We start from the raw sequence: 22729 nt of genomic DNA, 5'->3' as shown, positions 1-22729 counted from the left end.
GAGCTCGGCCCGGGCAGGCGGGTCCCCCGAGGGCCCGCACAGCCGCCGCGCTCCTCCTGCGGGAGCCCGAGGGCGCGCACGGCCTGAAACTTTGCTCCTCCGGCGCGGAGCAAGTGGTGGTCCCGCGCCGGGCCGCAGCCAGGCCGCTCCCCGGGCAACGTGGGGGCAGGCGAGGGCCCCGCGGCGAGCTGTGCCTCGGCCGGCAGGAGGACACGCGTCCCCGGGGCGGCTGCGGGAGGCGGGGAGCCGCCGCGGCGTCAAGGCAGCCCCTCGGTCCCTGGGCTGTAACGCGGGACTCGCGCGTCCGCAGGGGCTGATGCGATGAAACAAGGGGGGTGGGGTAAAAAAACAACCAAGTGATCGCTAAGCAGGGCCATCCAGCATGCACACTCTTCGGCCCCTGAAGTCCTTTTGGCCCCTCTACACCTTTCCTTTCACATTTCCATTGGGCATCCCGGAGAGAAGGAGTGAAAGCACATTGTCCTGGGCAGCAAGTTTGGGGTAGGCTTTCCGACTAAAAGGTGCTAATAGCTGACACACAGTTTTACACTTCGATTTTTAACACGTTTCTGTTCTTCACAAGCCCTCCAGCCAAAAGAGCACTTGCTCTCTCTGCTCCAGCCTGCGCGCTGTTCTGGAGCTCCAAGGAAACTGCAGGACAAGCACACAGAAGTGTGGTTCAGCGTGGAGACTTGTAGAAAGAAGACTCGATGTCACTTGTTTTCCACCTGCAAAGAAAGCAGTAGCATTTACAACAAAAAGGAATCCATCCTGGACTGCTGTCATACTTTAGTAAACTTCATCTCTCTGACTGAAGATAGATGCTATTCTCGTCTCCCTAAATCAAGAAAAAATCCCATTTATCCCTTGATCCTTAAAGGTTCAGTATCTTGTGGGTTTATTTATCTTGCAGTTGGTTTATTAATAACTATTTTAAGCTGTTTGTCTACATTGAACTGATATATTTAAGAAAAATGTGCAAAGACAAATCACTTTCTTCATTTTCAACATACCCTTTTCCCAGATGTAAATCTTTCTCCAAAAGTGAAAGCCAAAGGTGGTAAATTCTCATATTTAAAATGTTTTGCAAACAGCAACAGTTTCTTTTACAACTTTTTCTTCAGTTAGCTTTCAGCTTTCAATAATATTTAAGACATGAATTTACTAGTTTTAATATTCAACAAAAATGAGAAGGAAAATCTGGAGACATACATCTGTGAAGTCCTGCTTAAATTGTTTCGGTTGATTTAGTTTACCTACTTCAGATTCAGCTGAAACTGAAAATAAATATTCTTTTTTTCATAAAAACGGATGATTCATTAAGTTCCCCCACTTCTTAGATAAATTAATAGTTGATAGTGAAGCATAGGTGGTTGATATTAGCAATGTAGTATCTAAAGAACATGACTGACCGAAGCAAATTTGGCTGGTGAGTATTTTTTCCCTTCCCTTTCCTTCTGAGCTTGGTACAAGAGTTTCTTGGTTATTCTTTTAGGGTGGGATTTCTTTTGAGATCTTTTAATAAACTCTCTCCTGTGACAAACATGTTAAATCACATATTGAAAAGGGCATGCAATTATTAACTTTGACAATATTTGGTCAAAGTAGTCAAAACAGCAGCAACATTAGACTGATTATTTTATAATAGAAAACTATTGAAATTAGATTTTTATTTTTTAAAATGTTGACCGCTGTTATAAAGTCAAATAGCATCTTTGTTTATTATTTTTCTGATTCAAATAATGCATTATTTTGTTTTTAATTTTCAGAAACCAAATGAATTGAATAGTCAGATTGATGGCCCTGAAAACAGAAGTTACCTGTTTGCAGCACAGTTACTTGAAGGCAGGAGTGGAACAAGATTGCTCCAACAACGTAGCTCAATTCTGACCTCTAGGGGTGAGAATGGAATGAAACTTTCAATATATAAAAGAAACTCTTGGTACTAACTGATCATCAGTGTCTTTGTTTTAGCATTGAAAACGGTCACCTACAAAGATGATCTTGACAAAAAAAAATCTCTCGATAATGCTATGATATTTGCACATATAAGTCGTATGTTAGGTATGCTTTACCTATCAGATTTTTGAGTACATATTGATGACATGGAACAGTATGGATGAACATAATGACTTTACTTGCATTAAGTTAAACCGTCATTTTCATCTACATAACATTTCATTTACATCATTTACATATACCACTTAGAATATTTTCTTCTTTTAAAGCTGTAATCAGCAACTGGAACAATAGGGAAAACTATGTAGGCCACTTTGATAGGGACTACCCAGCTAAAAGTCACAGTTATGGCAATATTTTAGATACTGGGCTGCTACTAGATGCATGGATACTGGTTAAAATTAATATTATTCTTTAAAGCTTAGTAAAAAGGGTGTCACCTTTTCTTTAGCATGTGGACCTCACAAATTTGGTCATGTTAGAATTAAACTACTGCAATGTGCTGTGTTCATGTGACTATCTCTTAGAAACATTCAGAATGTTTAGCTGGTAAAATATAAATAACCCTCAGATATTACACTCAAGAACGTGATTAATTGCCAGGTGAAGTTTAATTTGTTGACAAAGAAAGCCTACATGGTTTGGGAAGTGGGTACCCGGTGTTCTGATTTGGTACTGCTAACCTTGTGATCAGTACAGCTACTTTAATTAACAGTCTCCTAGTTTAAAAAGGTGCTGATGGAAAGACATTTTTCATGATAATGGGTGCACCTACACATGCACTTAACTGTGCAGTAGACTCATTTACTGCAGTGTGAAGTGTCACAGTCTTTACATGTGACGCTATTAAACCAGATCAAACTAATTTTTGCTGCCCTAGGATAGTACCATTGGGGACAGTACTATCTTATGGTGGCAAAAATAAGTGCATCAAATAACATGTGCTAATGCTGAGCTGGGCATAAATTATGCCCGTTTAGCCCAAGCAGCAGGAGGCCAGAATCCTGCCTGCTCCCTAGCCACACAACTCTATTTTTTGGGCACTCTTGTGCCCCAGCAAGCCCCTCCACTACCTGCTGCTGCAAACTGGGCCCCGGGATGACCCTGGAACTCGCTGCCAGCCCAGACTGCTCTGCCCCAGCTCAAACTGCTGCAATACTGAGCGCATGTGTAGATGCTGCACCCGGGAGCCATTAACTCTGGTGCAAACTGTGCTGGAGTTTACCAAGCTGCACTAATTGAACATGTAGATGCACCATGTATAGAGTTCAGAGCCTGGATTTGGTGACCCATATTGATCTCATATTTTAATATGTCCTTGAGGTGTCCTAAAGGGATGGACTTGGAGGGACTGTGTGAGGGTAAGTATATATTTTACAATGGCTTGATTTCATGGGCAGTTTACCACTGGAAATTTGGGTGCTTCTTCCATGGGGAATGTTTAACATTTATATAGGGGTGGCTGAATAACAAGAACTCTGTCTTATTAAACATTCTGAATTTTCAGGATTTGTTTTTGTTCTTAATAAGAATCAAAATGTTTAGAGATTTGTGGAATGGGAATGTGGGGAAGAGAAAGGTAAATGAGAGAGAACGAGACTTTGTAGCTTGGTTAGGAGACTATCACGTGATGACTAGATCCTGATTCAGATACCTGTTGTTTATGATTCAGTGTCTTATTACAAAATACATAGTTGTAGATGGACAAAAGTTCTGTCAAAAACTCTTTCAACCAGTTTTGATATTGGTTTTAATTAATACTTTTGATATTAATTTTAATATTATATGTTTTAATGCTTTGTATAAGCAACTGGAGCATGGGTTAGTTATGTCAAAATTAATAAATAGATACATTTAAAATATTTATAAAATGGATTCTTCTACTGACATGCAGTAGTAACTTACCCCCAGGAGAGCCAGACCACCTATTCTGTATTTACTAATCCAATATTTCATCTTTGAACATTTTTATCTTTGAACACATAGATTAATTATAGCAATCACTTTCTGTTGTGTCACTTTTGCAAATGCAGCTTTTATATTTTAAAAACAAAGCTTTATATTTTTTACACACTTACTGTGTTGCTCAGAATGAATACATACCTGTAGTTGACTGAATGTTATCAGATATTTAAATAATTTAAATCGTATTCTTTCTAAATTTTGGCTAAAACTAATCCAACGTAGCCTTGCTAACATCAGAAGAGTTGCATTCAGGGTAGAATTGGTCGCATTTATTTTTATATGATGTGTGCTCTTGGCCTTAACTCATTGCTAAATTAAATTATCATACCTTGAGATGTCTGTCTGAAGGTAGCTAGTTAAGACATTAGAGTATGTCTGTGGCAACACATTGGTACTACCTAACTCTTTATTCTTAGCACATTTTTAGTGTACCTCACTCTCTATCAGCAGTTTTCATTCTTCATTCTTTTATCTGACTCCTAGCTTGCAGTATGTGAGAGTGACTTTTTTCAGTGCTGAGACAGTGAAACTCCATATTCCAACTCTGCAGGGATGCTACAGAAGTGAGCAGTGAAGTTTCCCCATGGTATAAGCATGTTACCTTTGCAGTTTCATTCTTCCATCAGCCTGGAGCATCTTGTCTGCTCCCAAATCAGGGTCTTCCTCATGACAGCACATATTTGTTGCTCTTTTACTAGTGGGATTGCTGCAAACATGTTTCAGCATATGTGAAATATATTGTTAAATGTTTGAAAATACCAAATTCCATCTGGTATGGTTGAAATCTAGCACACAGATATTTGCATTTTGTTTAAGCAATAATTAAACCAATGATTCTACACCAGACATCTTGTATTCTATATTTAAAACTTCTTGATTTATCTCTAAAAGGTTATAGAATAACTTTTTGTATAGATTTAATACATTATAGGATTACATCTGTAATGATTTTAAGGGTCTAATTGTAAGGTATTAAAAAAAAGTAAATATAAAAATTCATTCAGATATTACTGAGCTGTTGGTATACATGACTTGGATTACGTTTGTAAAAGCTACTTTGTTAAAAAAATGCTATTTTTAATCATAATATGTTATTCAGGCATCTGCACCAAAGTCTTTGTTTTAGTTAACCACTAAATCATTTTCCTTTATTTGTTGAAATACCTACACCAATTCTTTTTTCATGCAGACTGGAAAGTGAATAAAGCACTATGACAGAAAAGGTCATACTCTCCAAACCATAAAAAGTAACGTCATCTCCTCTAGTGTTGAAGGTTAAATATTTTAGTGAAAAGTGTCAGGGATATAAGAGGACATTGACTGAAACAGTGGCCCACTTCCTTAAGTAACTGTCTTTGTGCCACAGTCTTGAATCCCCCAGCTTAAAGACCTATTGGAAATGAGGTCACAGGGTGAGAGGTCATGTATCAGGTGACCAAGAGTTCAAGTTAAAATGTGGCAGCAGTGCTCACCAGGGAGAGAGTAAACCAAAATCACAAAAACTTCACCAACAGTCATAGAATCCTGTCAGGCATACAGAAAATAAAAATCAGCTTTCTCTGTGTATCAAAAATTAAAACAAAAATGGGAGCTATAGTAAATGTTTGCCTCTAGGCTAGCTTGCCAGTGGGAAAGTCTTATAACCTGCTGGTGGAGACGGTTGGGATGATGAAGCAAAATTTGTACATTATTAAAGAAAACAACACTGAGAAAATGGAATTAAAATATCACTAGTAGAGAATGCTAGTAGCAGGCTAGTTTGGAAACTGTTTAAGATACCATAATTTAGAGTAAATAATTAAAAATATAATCAAAACATGTTTTTATGAATATATAATACTAAAAAGGACAGCTCATTGTTGGTATCTTTATCAATTATATTAAGCTTATTGCATCTTTATTTCCTATAATAGCTATAAAGTAATAATTCTCCAAAGCTATGTCTGACTTTAATGAATTATTTTGAGCTAGCATTCAAAGTAGCATACTAACAATAAGAATTAATAAGAACATATTGTTAACATTTATTATTGACTGCTTTCATGGAATTATGGTATCGGTGACATGGAAACCTGAGATGTAAAAGGAATTTTACTTATGCCTTTACTAGTTCTACTCTCCTTCGGAAAGAAAATCTAGAAAATCTCTGACTAGCCTGGAACTATAGACTCTATAACCCCTGTGTTACTAAAGCAAATACTAGGTGTGATGGGACTGCCATGGAACCATCTACAGTTCCATCACTGTGATGTTACTGGATTCCAGTGTGCTAAACAGAGTAAGCTGAGTAAGGTAATACAGGGTAACGTAAAACTTCTAAAATCTTTTGGAAATATGAGATTGTAGTGACCAAAGCTTACAAACTCTAACGCACATGAAACTAGTAAGCATGAGTCTTATCCTGTGCAAAACTAAATACCTTATGCTGAACTTTCCTGAGTCTTAATGAGAGCACCCCGAATCCTGTTGGTAGAGTGGGTCCCAAGCTGTCTTTTACAATACTACTGTATGACCTTTAGAATCTTTGGATAATCTTTTGTGCCGTGTCCTACCTAGTAAGATTCATTCATGGATGATATTTACTGGCATTGGCTCACCTGCAACTGAGTGTGGAATATTTATTGCCAGACCAATTGAGTGGTCCCATTAAATGTACAATTTTCAGTGGTATTATTTGCTTATCAAAGATATATTCCAAAGGCAGTATTGAATACCTAGGAGACTCTGCTCTAAGGCAGTCCCTCAGGTAACATCCCAGATCTGACAAAAGATCTACTAGCACAGTAGTTCCACAACTTAAGTTTCCCCTCTCCCTCCCTGAGTGACACTCTCTGATTCAAACCCCAACTCCACAGCTTCTCTCTGCATACCTGATAGTGTTTGCAACCTGGGGTGCCAGAATGGAGGCAGGGGGTTTGGTTGGAGCTGCGCTGGTCCAAGGACATAGGCAGGCAAGGTTCCTTGGGTAGATGTGATATTTTTTATTAGACCAACTGAGTAGTTGGAAAAAAGTTCTTAGCAATCTTTTAGGCACAAGCACCCTTTTTCAGGCAAAGGGAGACTCTGCTGTTGTTATGAGATCTCCAAGGAATGGAGAATTGAAGCAGGGAGGCTCAAGTCTCTAGCAGCACAATGCAGAATAGTTTACATTGCTGGGTTAGGAGGTATCACTGCCAAGAGCCAGTTAACCCTTCCTTACCTTTGTAACTACTGCATTTTTATGTGGTGAGCAAGGATCCAAAGCCCTTAATTTGGCAGCAGTCAACTGGCTCTTGGCAGTAATACCTCCTCTCCCAGAAGCATCCTGCTGCCTCTTCAGTCAGCCTGGTTGGAGGCTTAAGCCCCCTGTCACCAATCTAGCATCCCCTTTACTGAGCACTTAGGGCTTGCTTGCTACATGCAGTGTCTGCCTATGGTACACCTGCTGTGGGTTGTCTACTGTTTTATTGCTTTGCATCTCTTGGGCTAAGAATTCAAAAGAAAAAGAAAAAGCATTTCTTGTAAATATTTTAAAGAGTTGTGGAAAAACACTGCTGGGCACAAGTCATGCACAGGATCTTTGGTGAGTAAGTCTCAGGGGTAGGTGGTTCCATGTCCCTTATCAGTGGGGACAGCTTTGTAATTTTATGGCCACACTGCAACAGGTGTCTTTACTCTGTGACAACCTCAGTTATGGCACCTTGTGAGGCCACATCTAAAGGTACTTTCAGTGATGGGTTTGCTGTGTGCCCAGGGACAGTTTCAGGGCTTGCATATACCAATGGACAGAACAAGCAGGGTCCTGTCCTCCTGACTGGGTGCTGCCTTCATCATCATACATAAAAACCTAAATTGTGGCAAGACAAAGGGATTTTGTGGGTGGTTCATGGCATGCAGAGCCAATTCAGCAGTCTTTTCACAGTGAGCCCCCCCCCCCGGCTGATTGGCTGAGGGGCCTCAGCAGCCTTGCCCCTAGCCCCTTGCCACTGATTGGTCAAGAGGCATAATTAAATAGCAGTTAAATAGCAAAATCTGTGGAAATATCAAATACATTACTGCATTATTATAAATCTAAGTATTACATTTAAATCTAAATTAGAATATGTTATAAGTTTATACATAATATGAATTGTAACTAATATCATCATAATTTATTATTAGCATTCTACAAAATGTTTAGTAATGCTCAATAATGCTTACCTTGTTAGAAACAATTCATGGTAGTTGTTAAAGCCTAGCATGTAGCCTCCAGTGGCAGTTGTAGCTGACATCCTCTGCCTCTGTGGTGCAAACACTTGTCCATACATTGAGATTGCATGTTCTGCATCCACTGAATTTGTTGGAATGGTAAGGCAGCATTTTGCCAAGTTGTAGAAATGTGGAAACCAGTCAGAAACAGACTCCCAAAACACAGTGACAATCAAAGGCATCTGGCACTCTGACAAAGTTCACATAAGCAGCATGTTCCTTGTCGTGCTTATTCTGTCATCCATGTATTGATTTCAGTAGTTGAGGGTCAAAACTCAGAAAAGGCATCTGATTGGGCTAAAAAATGTGAACAGCACTAAAACAGGAGGCAACTGATTGTTTAAATCATGGTGGTAGTGACTGATTTTCCTTGTAGTACTGATTCAACTTTGTAGCTATTGCCTAGAGCAATTCTTATCTCCAGTGGTTTTCACATTTACAGTTTGGAAGTTGTGATGCTATATCTTTGACCTAACTTATCAAGTCCATCAACTTGGTGGATCAAAGCCTACCAATTTATAGACTGTTATAAGCTCCATGAACTGGATCTCACTTTCAGCCACAAATTTAACTTGATCTTCAGTGTCATCCTGTCTGTAGAGATTGCGTAGTTTAAGCGTGCACTATGTGCCGGGTGTGATTTCAAGCTCCTCACACACAAATTGCTGGTAGTACTTCATATTCTTTGCATGGTGATGAACTGTGTTGAACCACAAATTCTACCTTATAAGCACTGACTCTGGTGGAAGTGACACAATCACATGTAGATCCCTGCTTTGATTGGCAACCAAATACTTTTTTAAAAGAGGAAACTAGGTTATCTACATCAGGAAAATGTGTGCGCTAGATGTCTCACTAAAGAAAGGCTGTGTAGGTGACATGAATTGTGTTAGGCATCATTTCATGGAGCACGTCAGAGAAAGCTTTGCACATATACAGTACATTTTCAGACAGAAATGCTGAGATCTTGTTAAATTCTAAGCCGTAGTTTACACTTCACTAGCCTTCACTACAGCTTGTGCCATGGTAGAAAAATTGACAGATGCAAGGTGAACCAGCTCTGTTTGAAAAACAGACGGGTTGTGGTCTGTCCAGTTCCCAGGTACAAATAAAATGTGCAGAACGTAATCTTGGGCATCTGTTGCTTCATCTGCCACAATTGAGATTGATTCATATTCTGCCAATGCAGATTTTGTACACTGAACCTGTGAAGCAATTACTCCTGGTAGATAATCTTGGTGAAGCTTGTTTGGACACGGGAAAGTGCTAGCATTCGCCACGTGTTTGTTCAAGTAGTCCTTTCATTTAGGGTAACCAATTTTCTCCAGAGGAGTATTGGTGTCCATGAATGCCTCCACTAGTGCAAATGTAGCCTCTCTTCTTGTCACACTGCTTTCATTGGTTCTTTTAAAGATCGAGGACATAGTCACTTGTTTCTTGCTCTGACCTTCAGCCTCTTCAGCAGCTTTTTGCTTTATTTGTGATTCAGATGCTAAATGCCGATCAATGCTGTTTTTCCTTGACACACCCAGAGTCACACTGCATGATGAACAAAACAATTTACCACCATCTGCATGCAAGGTTCCTACAGGGAACTGCTGTACATGATCCAGAGCTGAAATGTATTTAGCTGTCTTGAATTTCTTTTCATGCATCATCTTCAGACTGGAGCATTGCTGCAGCATTGCATCTGGCTTCTTAAAAGATGGGGCTGAAACCTTTTTACTTTCCTGGCTGGTGGCTTCACTGACACTGTTATGAGCTCATCCTCTCAGTAGTTCTCTCTCAAACCATGTGCTCTATAGCTGCAGGGATTGCCATGCTTTCTTTGTATTCCATTAAACTTAGTAAGCTTTTTTCAGATGATTCAGCACAAAATTGTGGGAAATAGCGTATTTTACAGTGGTCACAGAAACCACTGTTTTTCAGTTTCCACAAAAATCACAAAACTGCAATTTAAATAGGACCCTAATCATATGCTCTATACTAGCTGGGGAATCCATGAATGGGGATAGCACAACATTTTCATGGGGTGGCCTATGAGGGTCCTCAAGGGGTGGTACCTTCACAGGCCATGACACTGACAGAGGGGACTTGCACCCTTTGGCACTGTATGCCTCAGGCTGCCTACAAGATGTTCCTGGGGTTCCCTAGAGCAGTCTGCTGTGTCGTCACTGGGCAACTCTTTCAGTGGGAGCTCTCTTAATGGGGTTGTTCCCAGTTGCACCTTCAGGGCCCAGCTGAGTGGCACTTTCAGGGTCTGGGCAGTTCCTTGGGGCAGTGGGATGAGGTGTTCCCAGGGGCTGCCCCTGGGGTCGTGCCACCCCGTGAAATCCTAATGTCATGACGGGGTTCGGTGGGGCTGAGGAATCTTAGTGGAGCAGTGATGCTGGGGTCCTGGGTTTGGACATAGGGCACCCGGGACAAAGGGTTCAGTGTGGGGTGGCATCAGGAGCTGCATGAAGCTGCATCATGGAGCTGCATGAAGAGGTCCTGTTTTGTTTGTGAGGGCACCCAGAATGCACAGCTTGTTGAGTGGCAGTGATGAGGCCAGTTTCACTCTGGGCTTCCTGGATTTAGAGCTATGCAGGTCCTGGTCTTGGACTGCCAGGCTGGACTGGGCCTAGTAGAGGCATAACTATCAAGCTTTGTACCCTGAGCCACACCTCCTTGCACCCTGAGGTATGTGTGTTGGAGGTGCCAAGTGCTGGAGAGCAGGGAGAGGGAAGAGGGGTGGTCAGTCTTATCTGTCCCAGTGAGGCAGAGACTCCAGTACTGTTGCTTCTGTGCCCTGCGCCCAGCTCCTATGGCCAGGCAGGATGGGGCTGTTTCCTTATTCCACCCTTCCCCCCACTTTCCTGAAACCAGGTGGCAGGGGGATGTTCCCCATCCAATTTGTTTGGCCAGTCAGCATGGGAGTTTTCCCCTCCTCCTTGCCCTCCTTCAACTGGACAGCACAGGTTTGTCATCCCCTCCTCCAGCTCTGGCCTGTGGGATAGTATTGTTTCCTGTCAGCCCTTCTGGCTAGGCTGAGTTTGGATAAAGTGGGTGAGCAGGGTACAATGTGTGGGATGGGCTCTCACACCCCAGTGTGCTGGCCTGGTGAGCTACAATGCGCACCTTCAGCTCAGGGCCCTGTCCTGTCCTGTCCTGGTCCTCCTCTCCCTTCTTTACTTGCAGCCCTGCCCCAAGAAGTCATATAGGTTGGCCACCCCTATGCAAGCAAATTGTTAACACTATCAACTATTACTACTGATACTAAAAAACTAATACAGGAAACCCTCGCTATTCATGGGTTCAGCATTCATGGTTTCAAATATTTGTTAATGCTGAACCTGCATTTTAAATACACTTTGTACACTTACAAGAGCTCCTTGGGAGCTTTGCACTTGCTGCCGCCAGGCTCCTGCTGCCGCTGCCAGGCTCCTGCCACCGCCAGAGCTGTGCCCCCCACGCCAGCCACCGGGGGCACTGCATTCATCAACTTAGTGCCTTATTCACAGATTTCGCTATTCGCAGAGGATATGAGAATGTATCCCCTGTGAATGGCGAGGGTTGCCTGTACTACTAATAATACCCATAACGAATTAACTGGGTTTCTTAATTTTCTTTGATGTACTAAAGCCAGAGTGGTAGTTTTTGTTATGTATCAGACATGTACTATTACATACTAAAATAATTCCAGCAAATATGTATTCAATTCAAACTCACTTCACGATAATCTAGGTTTCACAGTCAGAACTTCATTCAGGGTCATGATACACCCTAAAGTTTTATTGCTAGAACAAGTTGCGTACACATTTCTGTTCAAAGGATATTTTTCTATACCACAAATTAGGCAAGTTGACACACTGCCTGTTTTAGCACTCTTCTGAGTAATGAACATTTGCTAGATATATGGGGGATAAGTAAGGAAGTGAACTAAACAAAAAATACTATAGCTTCTCTTTTCACTTAAACTAAAGTGATTGATACCAAATCTCAATAATATACATGCATCCTTGTCTCAGATAGGTTTGTTCTGAATTCAGTAAATGATGCACTTTAGAGTGTTTTCCTACATCTGAAAAATATACAGATTAAAGCTGTTTTGTTTTGGGTCAAAGTATAGTCCAAATTGGTTTTTGCTGCACTAAAGATGACAGGGAAAAGCTGTGCTTTGTTGATTTTTATCTTACAATTAAATGCTTGACGTTTACAATGGGCAACAAGTAAGAGGAGCAAAGTACATAGATTAATCTAAGCTCATCTCTTTTGTTTCCATGTAGGGTCCCTCGAGTTGTGTTAGTTGAATTTCTTGCTATATCACATAAGAAATCATCATTTTGTACACTCATACTGCAGTGTCTTGCATACAGCATGTACTTTAAAAAGAAACAACAGCTGCTGGAAATTGCCATACTCATTATATGTGAGAAATATGGTAAGAGCAGTTTGCTCCATCAAACGAAAGTGAAAGGAAAATTTGCACAGAAGTTACAGGGAGCAGAACAATGAACAGGCTTAGCTCGTCAGCTGCTGCTACTCAGTGAGCGTGTCTACACATGATGCTACATTGCCGTAGCAACGCTGCTATGGTAATGTAGCTTCTGTGGGCATCTACATGTGACCAGCAGCTACTTTGCTGTAGTGACATACTCCCTCAGTATAGCTGTTAAAATAACCGTGTGCCACAAGTATGGCGCAGTACGGGCTGTTACTGCACCTTGATTTAGTCCTAAAAGGGAGTACTAAATCATGGCGGAGTAACCACGTTGCCATAGCAACGCGTGTAGACTTACCCAGTGGGTGCAGCTACATGAGGCATTTACTTCAGAGCTGGCTGATTAGCTCCACAGTAAAATCTCAACATCTGCACATGTGGCCATATTAGGCCGTAGGAAACTAATTAACTCCATAGCAGGGTAGTACTTGTAAATACAAGTGCTACCTTGGTGAGGAGTTTTTTGTGCCCATGTAGATGCTGACCCACCTGGCTGGGGCACGAGAGTGCTTCAGTGTGGGGGCTGCCTGCCAGCTAGCCCCACACTATAGTACCCTTATGCTCCAGCCAGCCCCTCCACAGCATGTTGAGCCAGGTTGGTGCATCCTGGGCTGGCAGGATAACCCCCAGGGCTCCTTCCTAGCCAGGGTTGCTCCAATCCAGCTCAATGTGCTGCGGTCCTAGGTGCAGGAGAAGATGTAGCATCCAGGAGAAATAAACTCCCTTGCATATTATACTATAGTTGACATCGTTGCATCAATTTCATGTGTAGACCTGCCCAGTTAGTACACAGAAAGATCTTTTTTTCTTCACTATGCCATTCAAAAATATGGTGCATATTTTAGCACAGGGTATGTTGTACATGAAAAAATATGGTCCTCTGAAACCTAGAGTAAGGTACTCTGAAACAGAACTCAGCAGCAAACTAACAGCAGATTGGATAAATGTTGGTGTTTCTTGTTCTGTGTAGAGATAGTCCACAATTCACACAATTTGGGCATAGGCATATTTAGATGTGAGGTTCTTGTTTGATGTATTATCAAGAAAGGATTAGGTTTTGATCAGCATCAAACTTTACAGAAGTTTGGGTGATGGATCAGGTATTTCAATTCAGTCCTGTCTCTAATTTTAACTCATGGTTTAGAAAAGGTATTTTACTTATCCCAAATATTACTGTATTTCTACACTTTGGGTGCATCTACACGTTCATTTAAGTGTGACTAAATTGACTGTGCATTAAACTAATGTGCATTAAGTGTTTTTTGGCAGAGACTTGGCATTAAATTGACACATGCAGAGACTTGGCATTAAATTTAGTGCTAAGTCCCTCCAGCCCTATGACCACCAGGGGGACCTCCAGCCTCTGGTCACATGGCTACCAGCATTTGGCAGCCATATTGGAGCCAGAGCCAGCTGCTAGAACTTGGCAGCCATTTTGGAAACATGGTCTCACCCTCTGATCCCCAGCCAGACCCTTTCCTGTCCAGGAGCCATGTGCCCAGCACAGGGGCAGCATGTGGCAGCTCCTTCCTTGCCCACCCTGACTCCCTGCACCATGGCTGCTGCAGCTCCTGCCCCTGCCCCTGGCAGTGATGCCCAGCACCCCACTTCTCCAGCCCTGCCCCTGTCAGCGATGACCCCACACTCCTGCTGGCCATGGTGATAGACAACCTAGCCCTAGCAGGTACCCCCGAGAGTCATGCACCCATCAGCGGAAGCCAGGGCATCGCTTGTGGGAAGCCCTGACTGACCCCCTCCTCCTACACTCCCAGTTCCAGCCTGCTTTATTTTCCTAACAACACCCATCTTCTTCCCACCCTCCCACTGCAACAAACACAGCCCCTTCCCCACTCCCTCCCCAACAAACAGAGCCCTCCCCTCAACCAATAGGGCTCCTCCACCACCCTTCCCACCCACCAACAGTAAAAAACTTTCTTACAATGTGAAAATTATCTACAATGTCTCTGGTTTTCAGGACCGGAGTGGGGGGCTTGGGGAGGGGGAGCAGGAGGCAGAGCCCTGGGGCAGGTACCCAGCACCTTACCCTTGGGGCATTCCTCCATGGGTCTGGGGGCTGTAGCAACCCCAGTGAGTAGTGGCCTCATGCTGCAACCACCTGGGATGGCACTTGGTCCACGTGGTGTTGCTCCAGGGCCTTCATTCGCACCTAGTGGTCCCATTATGCCTGGTCCCATGCCTCATCCTGGGAGGTCTCCTGGGCAAGATCTTCTGCCTGCCAGGCCTGCACTCATGTCTCCCATGCCTGTACCTGCACCTCCTGCTCCTCTGCCGCTGCCACCAGCTACTGGAGCAGGATGGTCCTGGGACCCTCTGGCTCCAGCACTGGGTGGTGGTGATGTGGAGCCAGCATCTTCACTGGGGCTGGTAGGATGTCCCCTGCATCCAGATGTTGGCCCTGCAGAAACAAGAAACAGAAGCCTTTTGTGCACATTTCCAATATTGCAGAGATAAGATGCTTTGCACCAGGGGCCCTGTGCTGCATGGCTTTAGATTAGAGGTCAGCCATGTGCGGGTGCCCAGGGACCACAGTAAGCTGTCTGGGCAAGTCTGGGCCCAGGCAGCCACCTGTTGAGCCTCTTGTCCCTGCTTGCTCTCATGGGGCTGGTGGACCACTGGATGCTGGCTGCAAGCAGCCTGACTCCCTCTCCGCCTACCTAGAACAGGACAGGTCAGACTGGTGGCAGCACCTGCTGCCACAGCTCTAGACCCCATTCCCCACTTCTGCCCTGCAGGTCAACTGCTCTGCTGCACTGCCACTGAGCCCCTGATTCCTGGGCTTGGGGTGTGCAGGGTTCCAACACAACTGTGGTGAGGGGCTGGCCATGCCCCTGCTGTCCCTGTAGGGGGACTCTCCAGGGAGGAGCCCTGGGGCCAGCCCCCTTGCACTACCACTGCTCCCCTTGTGCCTCTGTTGCATGTACCCCAGGTGGTGCACAATGAGCTATTTGTGCAGGTGGAGGAGTGCCCAAGCCACTACACATTGCTGCTGCTGATCCTCCTTGTGCCCTGGGCACATCTGCACTCCTGGTTCAATACCCTGAACTATGATGGCATGTGGGACAAGCCTGGGCTGCCCCACAACTTCTGCCACTGCCAGAAAAGCTACCTGTAGCAGTGCTACATGCCCCTAGCCCCTGCTGCTGAGGAGAGCATTGCCACTGGCATCAACACCTTCCTTGGCATGTGAGAAGCCTGTGCCTGCCTAACTGCTGGGACATGGGCTGCTGAATAAAGTTTTGAACTGTGGCCCACTTCTCTGCATGCTGTAGGGGGGAAACATAGGGCCAGGGGAGTGTAGGCAGGCCAGGCAGGGAAGGGGGACAGGGACTGGGGCCAGGGCCAGGGGTGGGGACTGGGAGGGCTCTGCCACAGTGTGGGACTTACTATGTGTCCAGGGCTGGTGAAGCTGGCAGCTTGGCATTTACCTCCTCATCAGTGAGGGTGAGTAGTGGCACCTGGTGTCCACAGCCTGTGGTGCATGGCAGGCCAGCACCTGGCCAGAGGCCGCCCTTCCCCCCCCACATAGGAGCAGGTGCTGCTGTTGACTGGTGGTGATGTTGCTGGCTGCCCACCGTGGTGGGGTCTGGGGCTGTGCTGAGGGCAAGGCAGCCACTGGCCAGGGCTCCCTGAGCTGCCAGTGGATGCAGTGGGTGGGGGAGGAGGCCTGGATGGGGTGCTGAAGGCTTGAGGTCCCCTCTGCTGGTGAGGTATCACTGGAGGGGTCTGGGTGGGGGCATGGAGAGACGACCCTTGCTGGTGACACTTGCACGGCTGGTGCCGGGGTCCCAGGGCACCCAAATGCAGGTCAGCTCCCACATAAAGGCCATGGTCTTACAGACATGACTGGACCAACTATTGTAGTCAGTCATGGTCATCCACTGTGCCCAAAAAGCCTTGATCTTAATAAGGCAATATCGCACCAACTGGGAGTGTCCTCGCTCCCACATACAATCTAATAGGGCATCATAAATGTGGGTGTTTGAGTGCCCACCCCATGTGAACTGCCTTAACACACTGGCACCACCTTAGGGCACTATGAGATTGTCATCCAGCTTCCGGGTCCAGTTGGGAATCTGGACAGTGGCATGGATGTGCACATGCAGGCAGGGTCAGGGCTTGATAGGGAGGAAGTTAATGACATGATGTCCTGTGCTGGCTCTCTGGGCCCTCATGTGACTATCCCTGCATAGCCAGCTCTGGACAGCTGCTAGCAGTACCCAGTGCAGGGGTATGGCCAGGGACTGGGAGCCACGCAGCAGAGGAACTAAACTATAGCCTTCAAGAGAAGGAGACACAGCTGGGGGTGAGCAGCAGCAGGGAGCAGGTGCTGGATCTGCTGTCAGAGACAGCTAGGCAGCAGCCCTGAGCAGATATCAGGGCTGAGGAAGGGATGCAGTAAGCTGCATCCCTTTTATAGCACTGAGCTGTGGCCAACAGCAGCTCTAGAAAGGAGACGGACTAGGCAGAGGCAGCTTGTGGCTTGTCCAGGGGGGCGCTGGTCCTAGGAAGTGCACAGGCTCCAGCAAGGTTCTCTGCAGCCTGCTTGTGGCCAGGCACCTTTGGTGCCTGCCACTTTAAGAGGCATAAGCAAGTTGCAGAGGAGCCAGCAGGTGCAGTGCAGCCTAACGAGGTGGTCACATGACCATGGGAGAGCTTCTGGATTGGAGGATGGGACTGAGCAGCCTCAATATAAACCTAGGCCCTCAGGACTGAGTTGGCAGTTATGTCTAGGGTGTGAGAGAGACAACATCTCCCAGCCAGAGCTCCTGCTCCCAGAACACCTGGAGGCCAAGGGTAGGAACTATGGGGATGGAGAAGGTTCCTGGTCCTGGGAAATTACCTGAAACTACGCCCTGCTAGGGATGGATGGTGTGGTGGAGCTGCCTGTGGCAGGGTGATCCCCAGGAAATGTCACACCAGTTGCCTCCCTAGTGAAAGGCAAGTATGGGGCACCTTATAGCAGCAGCCCCCACACCCTGGTGGGTAATTCCATATGAGAGACAGGCAGGTCCAGGCACACTGATGGACATCTGAGGCTTGAGTGGGCCTTCGGCAGACTTGAGGACCCTGGCAAGTTGACAGACTCCTGAGGCACAAGGGGTGTAAGCCCCAGAAGCCCTAGTGAAGGGGTGGTGTAATGGTTCCAGTAGGGGAACAGGTAAGGGAATAGCTAAGCAACATTACAGAGACCATCCCTAAAATCATCAAGCCCTCTAGCTACTACCCACTGGTTGTGGTCCATGTGGGTACAAATGATGCATCCAAGAGCAAGCTGGATAACATCATGGAGGACTACAAGGCCCTGGGACATTCAACTGAAGAAGACAGGAGCCCAGGTGGTATTTTCCTCCATTCTTCCGGTAAATGGACGGGGCAGGTGTCATGAGGCCTGCATTGACGTGGTTAACCAGTGGCTTCGGAGCTGGTGCCACGAGGCAGGCTTTGGGTTTTTTGATAATGACCCATGTTTTTCTAAGAAGGGCATGCTGGGGTGGGATGGGCTTCACCTCTCCCCTAAGGGCAGACGTATCTTTTCCTCTAGGTTGGCTGATCTCATTTGGTGGGCTTTAAACTAGCTTTGCTGGGGGAAGGGGCTGCTTCAAGTGGAGAGGATGCTTCACCAGCATGCAGGGTGACAAGAGGGAGGGAAGCCCAGGTAAGCAACAGCGTCTGGGGAGCAGGGGGCCACAACTGTCCTGGGAGTGGGAGGGAGGCACATGTATGCTGAGGAGACCTCAGGTGCCTCTACACTAATGCTCATAGTATGGGGAGTAAGCAGGAGGAACTGTGCCCCCTGATTCTAAGTAAGAACCCAGACTTAGTACGGCTCACAGAAACCTGGTGGGACCCTACCTATGACTGGGCAGCGGGCATTTGGGGATATACCCTATATAGAAGAGACAGGACAGAGAGGAAAGGTGGGGGGGTGGGTTGCGTTCTGTGTCAAAGAACACCTCACATCATCAAAGATTAGCTTCGGGGTAGAGGAGGGTTGGGCAGAGACAATATGGGTCAATCTACAAGGCACCTTACAGTGGGTGTCTACTACAGACTCCGACCAAGGGGAAGAGATGGGCCAGGACTTTTCCAGTCAGCTTATGGAGGCGGTTAGGTCAAGGGATGTTACTGTGACCTAAACTACCCAGACATTTGCTGGGAGGAGCAGACAGCCTGGTCTGACCACTTGTGTAGGTTCCTGGCTATATTACAGGACCTTCACCTTATCTAGGAAGTGCACAGCTCTGCTAGGGGTAACACCTTGCTGGACCTGGTCCTGGCCATGGGGGATGACCTGGTGAGGGGATTGCAGGTCCTTGACCATCTGGGCAATAGTGATCATCACCTGCTGGATTTCATTATCCAATGCAGGGCGTTAAGGGCTCACACCAAGGCTAAAGCCCTTGACTTCAGAAGGGCCAACTTCAATGAGTTTAGGAGACTAGTGGGGGAGGCACTGAGGGCCCAGAAGGTAGAGGAGATGGGAGTATACAAGGGATGGTTGTACCTGGCGATCCTCCAGGCCCAAAGGATAACAGTCCCTGAGAGAAGCAAGGGGGGTAAGAGTGCTCAGAAACCCCCTTGGCTCAGCAAGGACATTCAGCATGCCTGAGGACTAAAAAGGGGGCAAACAACCAGTGGAAGGGAGGAGCTATCACCGAGGAGGATTTCTTCTCCTTGGCCTGTGCGTGTAGGAGGGCTATTAGGAAGGCCAAGGCAGAGATGGAACTCAGGCTAGCGTCCAGGATTAAGGACAACAAAAAGTCCTTTTTCAAGTACATTGAGAGCAAGAAGAGGGCACCAGGCAATGTAGGACCCCTGCAAGACACAAACAGTAATCTTGTGGCTGTGCCAGACAAGAAAGCTGATACTTTTAACAGTTTTTTTGCGTCTGTTTTCTTAAACAGGGACTGGGATATCCCACCTACCAGAGGTAGGGACAATCTTGGGGACAGCTCTGTCAGGCCTCCAGCCAGTGCAGATGTAGTTGGGGATCTTCTGGAAGGGCTAGACATTTTTAAATCTGCAGGTCCAGATGCCCTCCACACAAGAGTGTTGAGGGAGCTGGCAGGGGTCATCACGGAGCCCTTGGCCCGACTACATGAGCATTCGTGGTCATCTGGCCAGGTGCAAGGGGATTGGAAACAGGATAATGTGGTCCCAATTTTCAAGAAAGGGCGGAGGGAGGACCCAGGTAACTATAGGCTTGTAAGCCTCACCTCAGTGCTCGGGAAGATCTTGGAGAGAATCATCAAGGAGCACACCTGTGGGAGGCCAGCAGGGGAGATCATGCTTAGGGCAATCAGCATGGGTTCATCAAAGGCAGGTCCTGCCAGACCAACCTGATTGACTTTTATGACCAAATAACTAAATACTTGGATAATGGTGTTGCTGTGGACGTAGTCTTTCAGGACTTTAAGAAGGCCTTTGACACTGTCTCTCACCCTATCCTCTTCAATAAATTAAACGACTGTGGCACTGATGCCTGCACAGTTGGATGGGTCAAAAATTGGCTGATGGGGTGCACCCAGAGGGTAGTGGTAGATGGGTTGTACTCAAACTGGTGAGATGTGAGCAGTGGGGTACCCCAGGGCTCAGTCCTTGGGCCTGCACTGTTTAACCTCTTCATCAGCGACTTGGACAAGGGGGTGGAAACCTGTCTGGGGTCGTGTGATCCCAGTGTGTGCTCCTGCCAGGTGTGGGCTGTCAGACTAGATGATCTGTTCAGGTCCCTTCTGACCCCAAACTACTATGAAACTATGAAGACCCCCCAGGTCTCCTTTGGTTGTGGCTAGTAAGTGTAGCACTGCTGATCCTGTAAGCATGTTATGGGTTGTTTCTCCCCAGGTGGAGCACCTTACACTTTTTGGTGTTGAAAATCATCAGGTTTTGATCCAGCCACCTTGTGAGCCTGTCCAGGTCAGCCTGTATCCCCAGCCTATCCTCCAGTGTGATCACAGTCCCCCTTCAAAGGGGACATAATTTGGTGTCACCTGCAAGCTTTGCCAGCCTGCTTTTAACACCCAAATCCAAATCATTAATGAATATGTTAAAAAGCACTCATCCGAGTACAGAACCCTGAGAGATGCCACTGGTCAACAAGCACCATGTTGACTCAGTTCCATCTATTATTGCGATCTGGGTCCTGCCTTGGAGCCAGTTTCCTAGCCACTGGATTGTTGGGTTATCGAGGCCACAGTTCCCCAATTTTAACATGAGCATATCATGGGAGACCAAGTCAAAGGCTTGTTTTAAAATCCAAGTATATGATGTCAACCTCATCTTCCTTATCCAGGTGGCATGCTACCTAATCATACAAGGAAATGAGGTCAGTCAGGCATGACCTGCCTGCAATGAAGCCATGTGGGCTGTCTATTAGAATATTGCCTTCTGTTAGCCTATTGCCAATGGATTCGTTGATCATTTTTTCCAGGATTTTGGAAAGGGATTGAGGTCAAACTGTTTGGCCTGTAATTCCCTGGATCCTCCTTCCTTTCTTGCTTGTAGACAGGCACCACATTGACCCTCTTCCAATTTCTGGAACCTCTCCCAAGCACCACACATTCTCAGATAGTTTTGCTATGGGTCACGCGATGATGTCGGCCAGTTCTTTCAGCACTCTCAGGTGCAGTTCATCCAGTCCTGCTGACTTGTAGATATCCAGCTTCTCTAGATGTTCCCTCACTAGATCCTCGCCAACTGTTGGTGGGTGATCACCCCCACCTTGATCACCCTGTATCCTGTCAAGCAGGGTAGGTCCCTTGAACTGGTGGAATACTGATGTGAAGTAATCATTTAGTAATTTAGACTTCTCCTGGGTGTCAGTTGTCAGCTGTCCTATTTTATTCAGCAGGGGTCCAATGTTTCCCTTATTATTTTCTCCAATTTCCTATGTATCTTAATAAGGACTTTAAATTGTTCTTGATTTCTGTTGCCAATCTGAATTCATTTTCTGCTTTTGCTTTTCTAATACTCTCCACACAGATGCAGACTATTGCTGTATTTTTTTTCTTGGTGGTATTTCCCAACTTCCAAGTTTCTCTTTTCAATTTCAGGAGGTCCATGACTTTCCTATTGAGCCAAGGGGGTCTCCCAGCCCTTTTGCTACCTTTCCTGCAAGCTGGAATGGACTTCCTTTGTACTCTGAGGATTGTGTCCCTGAGGAATGACTACTCTTGTCTTGGACCTTCCTCCCTATCAGACCATGGTCCCTCAGGGCCTCACCAACTAAATTACTGAGCTTGTGAAAGTCATCTCTTCTAAAATCAAGTATTTCAGCTCTGCTGACTGATTTTCTTGCCTTGTGATGGATGGAAAAAGTGATCATATTGTGATCACTGTTGCCTAGCTTCCCTTTGATCATCAGGTTGCTCACTAGATCATCTCCTTTGGCCAGGACCAAATTCAATAATGCTTTATCCCTTGTTAGCCCATAGACTTCTTATGTCGCATAGAGCTCATCAAGTAAGGAAGCTTTATGGCTGATCAGATTTTGTTGAGTGCTCTTCCCACAAGATATCTGGGTAGCTGAAGTCATCCATGATGACCATGCTTTGAGAGTGTGCAGCCTCTGCCAGTCCTCTACAGAATTGCTGATCAAGCTCTTCCTCTTGGTTTGGTGGTCTGTAATAAACTCCTACAGTTATAACCCCTTCCCAATGTTCTCCCCACATTTTAACATAGAGGGTCTCAAGTCACCTTTCTTTAAAGCCAATCACCACTTCTAGCAATGTATACTGCTCCTTAACATAGCCACACCCCAACCCTTCTTCCCAACCCAATCCCTCCTGCACGTGGTGTAGCCCGCTATGCCTTTGGTCCAATCATAGGTGGAGTCCCACTAGGTCTCCATGATCCCTATGAGATCATATTCCTTATTGCTTAGCAGGAGGGTCAGTTCCTTCTGATTGTCCCCCGTGGTCCTGGCATTTGTGTACAGGCAACTAAACCTGTCATTGGAGGCTCTAGCCTTCCCAGCGTGTTGACTTTCCTACTTTTGATGAGCTCCATGATACACCATTCCCCCAGATCTGTGGGGATTCCAGATACAGACAGACAACAGAGACAGTACTTTGG

At 45.8% G+C, this 22729-nt stretch overlaps 1 protein-coding gene across 1 annotated transcript; it reads right to left on the bottom strand.

Annotated features, from left to right (window-relative positions):
* Nucleotides 1-9452: 9452 nt before the first annotated feature.
* Nucleotides 9453-9809, bottom strand: LOC109323788 (CGG triplet repeat-binding protein 1-like). Its single transcript, XM_019555454.1, has one exon. The coding sequence runs from the start codon at nucleotides 9807-9809 to the stop codon at nucleotides 9453-9455; it is 357 nt and encodes a 118-aa protein (XP_019410999.1).
* Nucleotides 9810-22729: the final 12920 nt, after the last annotated feature.

Source organism: Crocodylus porosus, unplaced genomic scaffold, assembly GCF_001723895.1.
Source record: "Crocodylus porosus isolate Cpor-Errol unplaced genomic scaffold, CroPor_comp1, whole genome shotgun sequence".
Lineage (NCBI taxonomy): Eukaryota > Metazoa > Chordata > Crocodylia > Crocodylidae > Crocodylus > Crocodylus porosus.
This window is presented reverse-complemented; position numbering and strand designations above follow the sequence as displayed.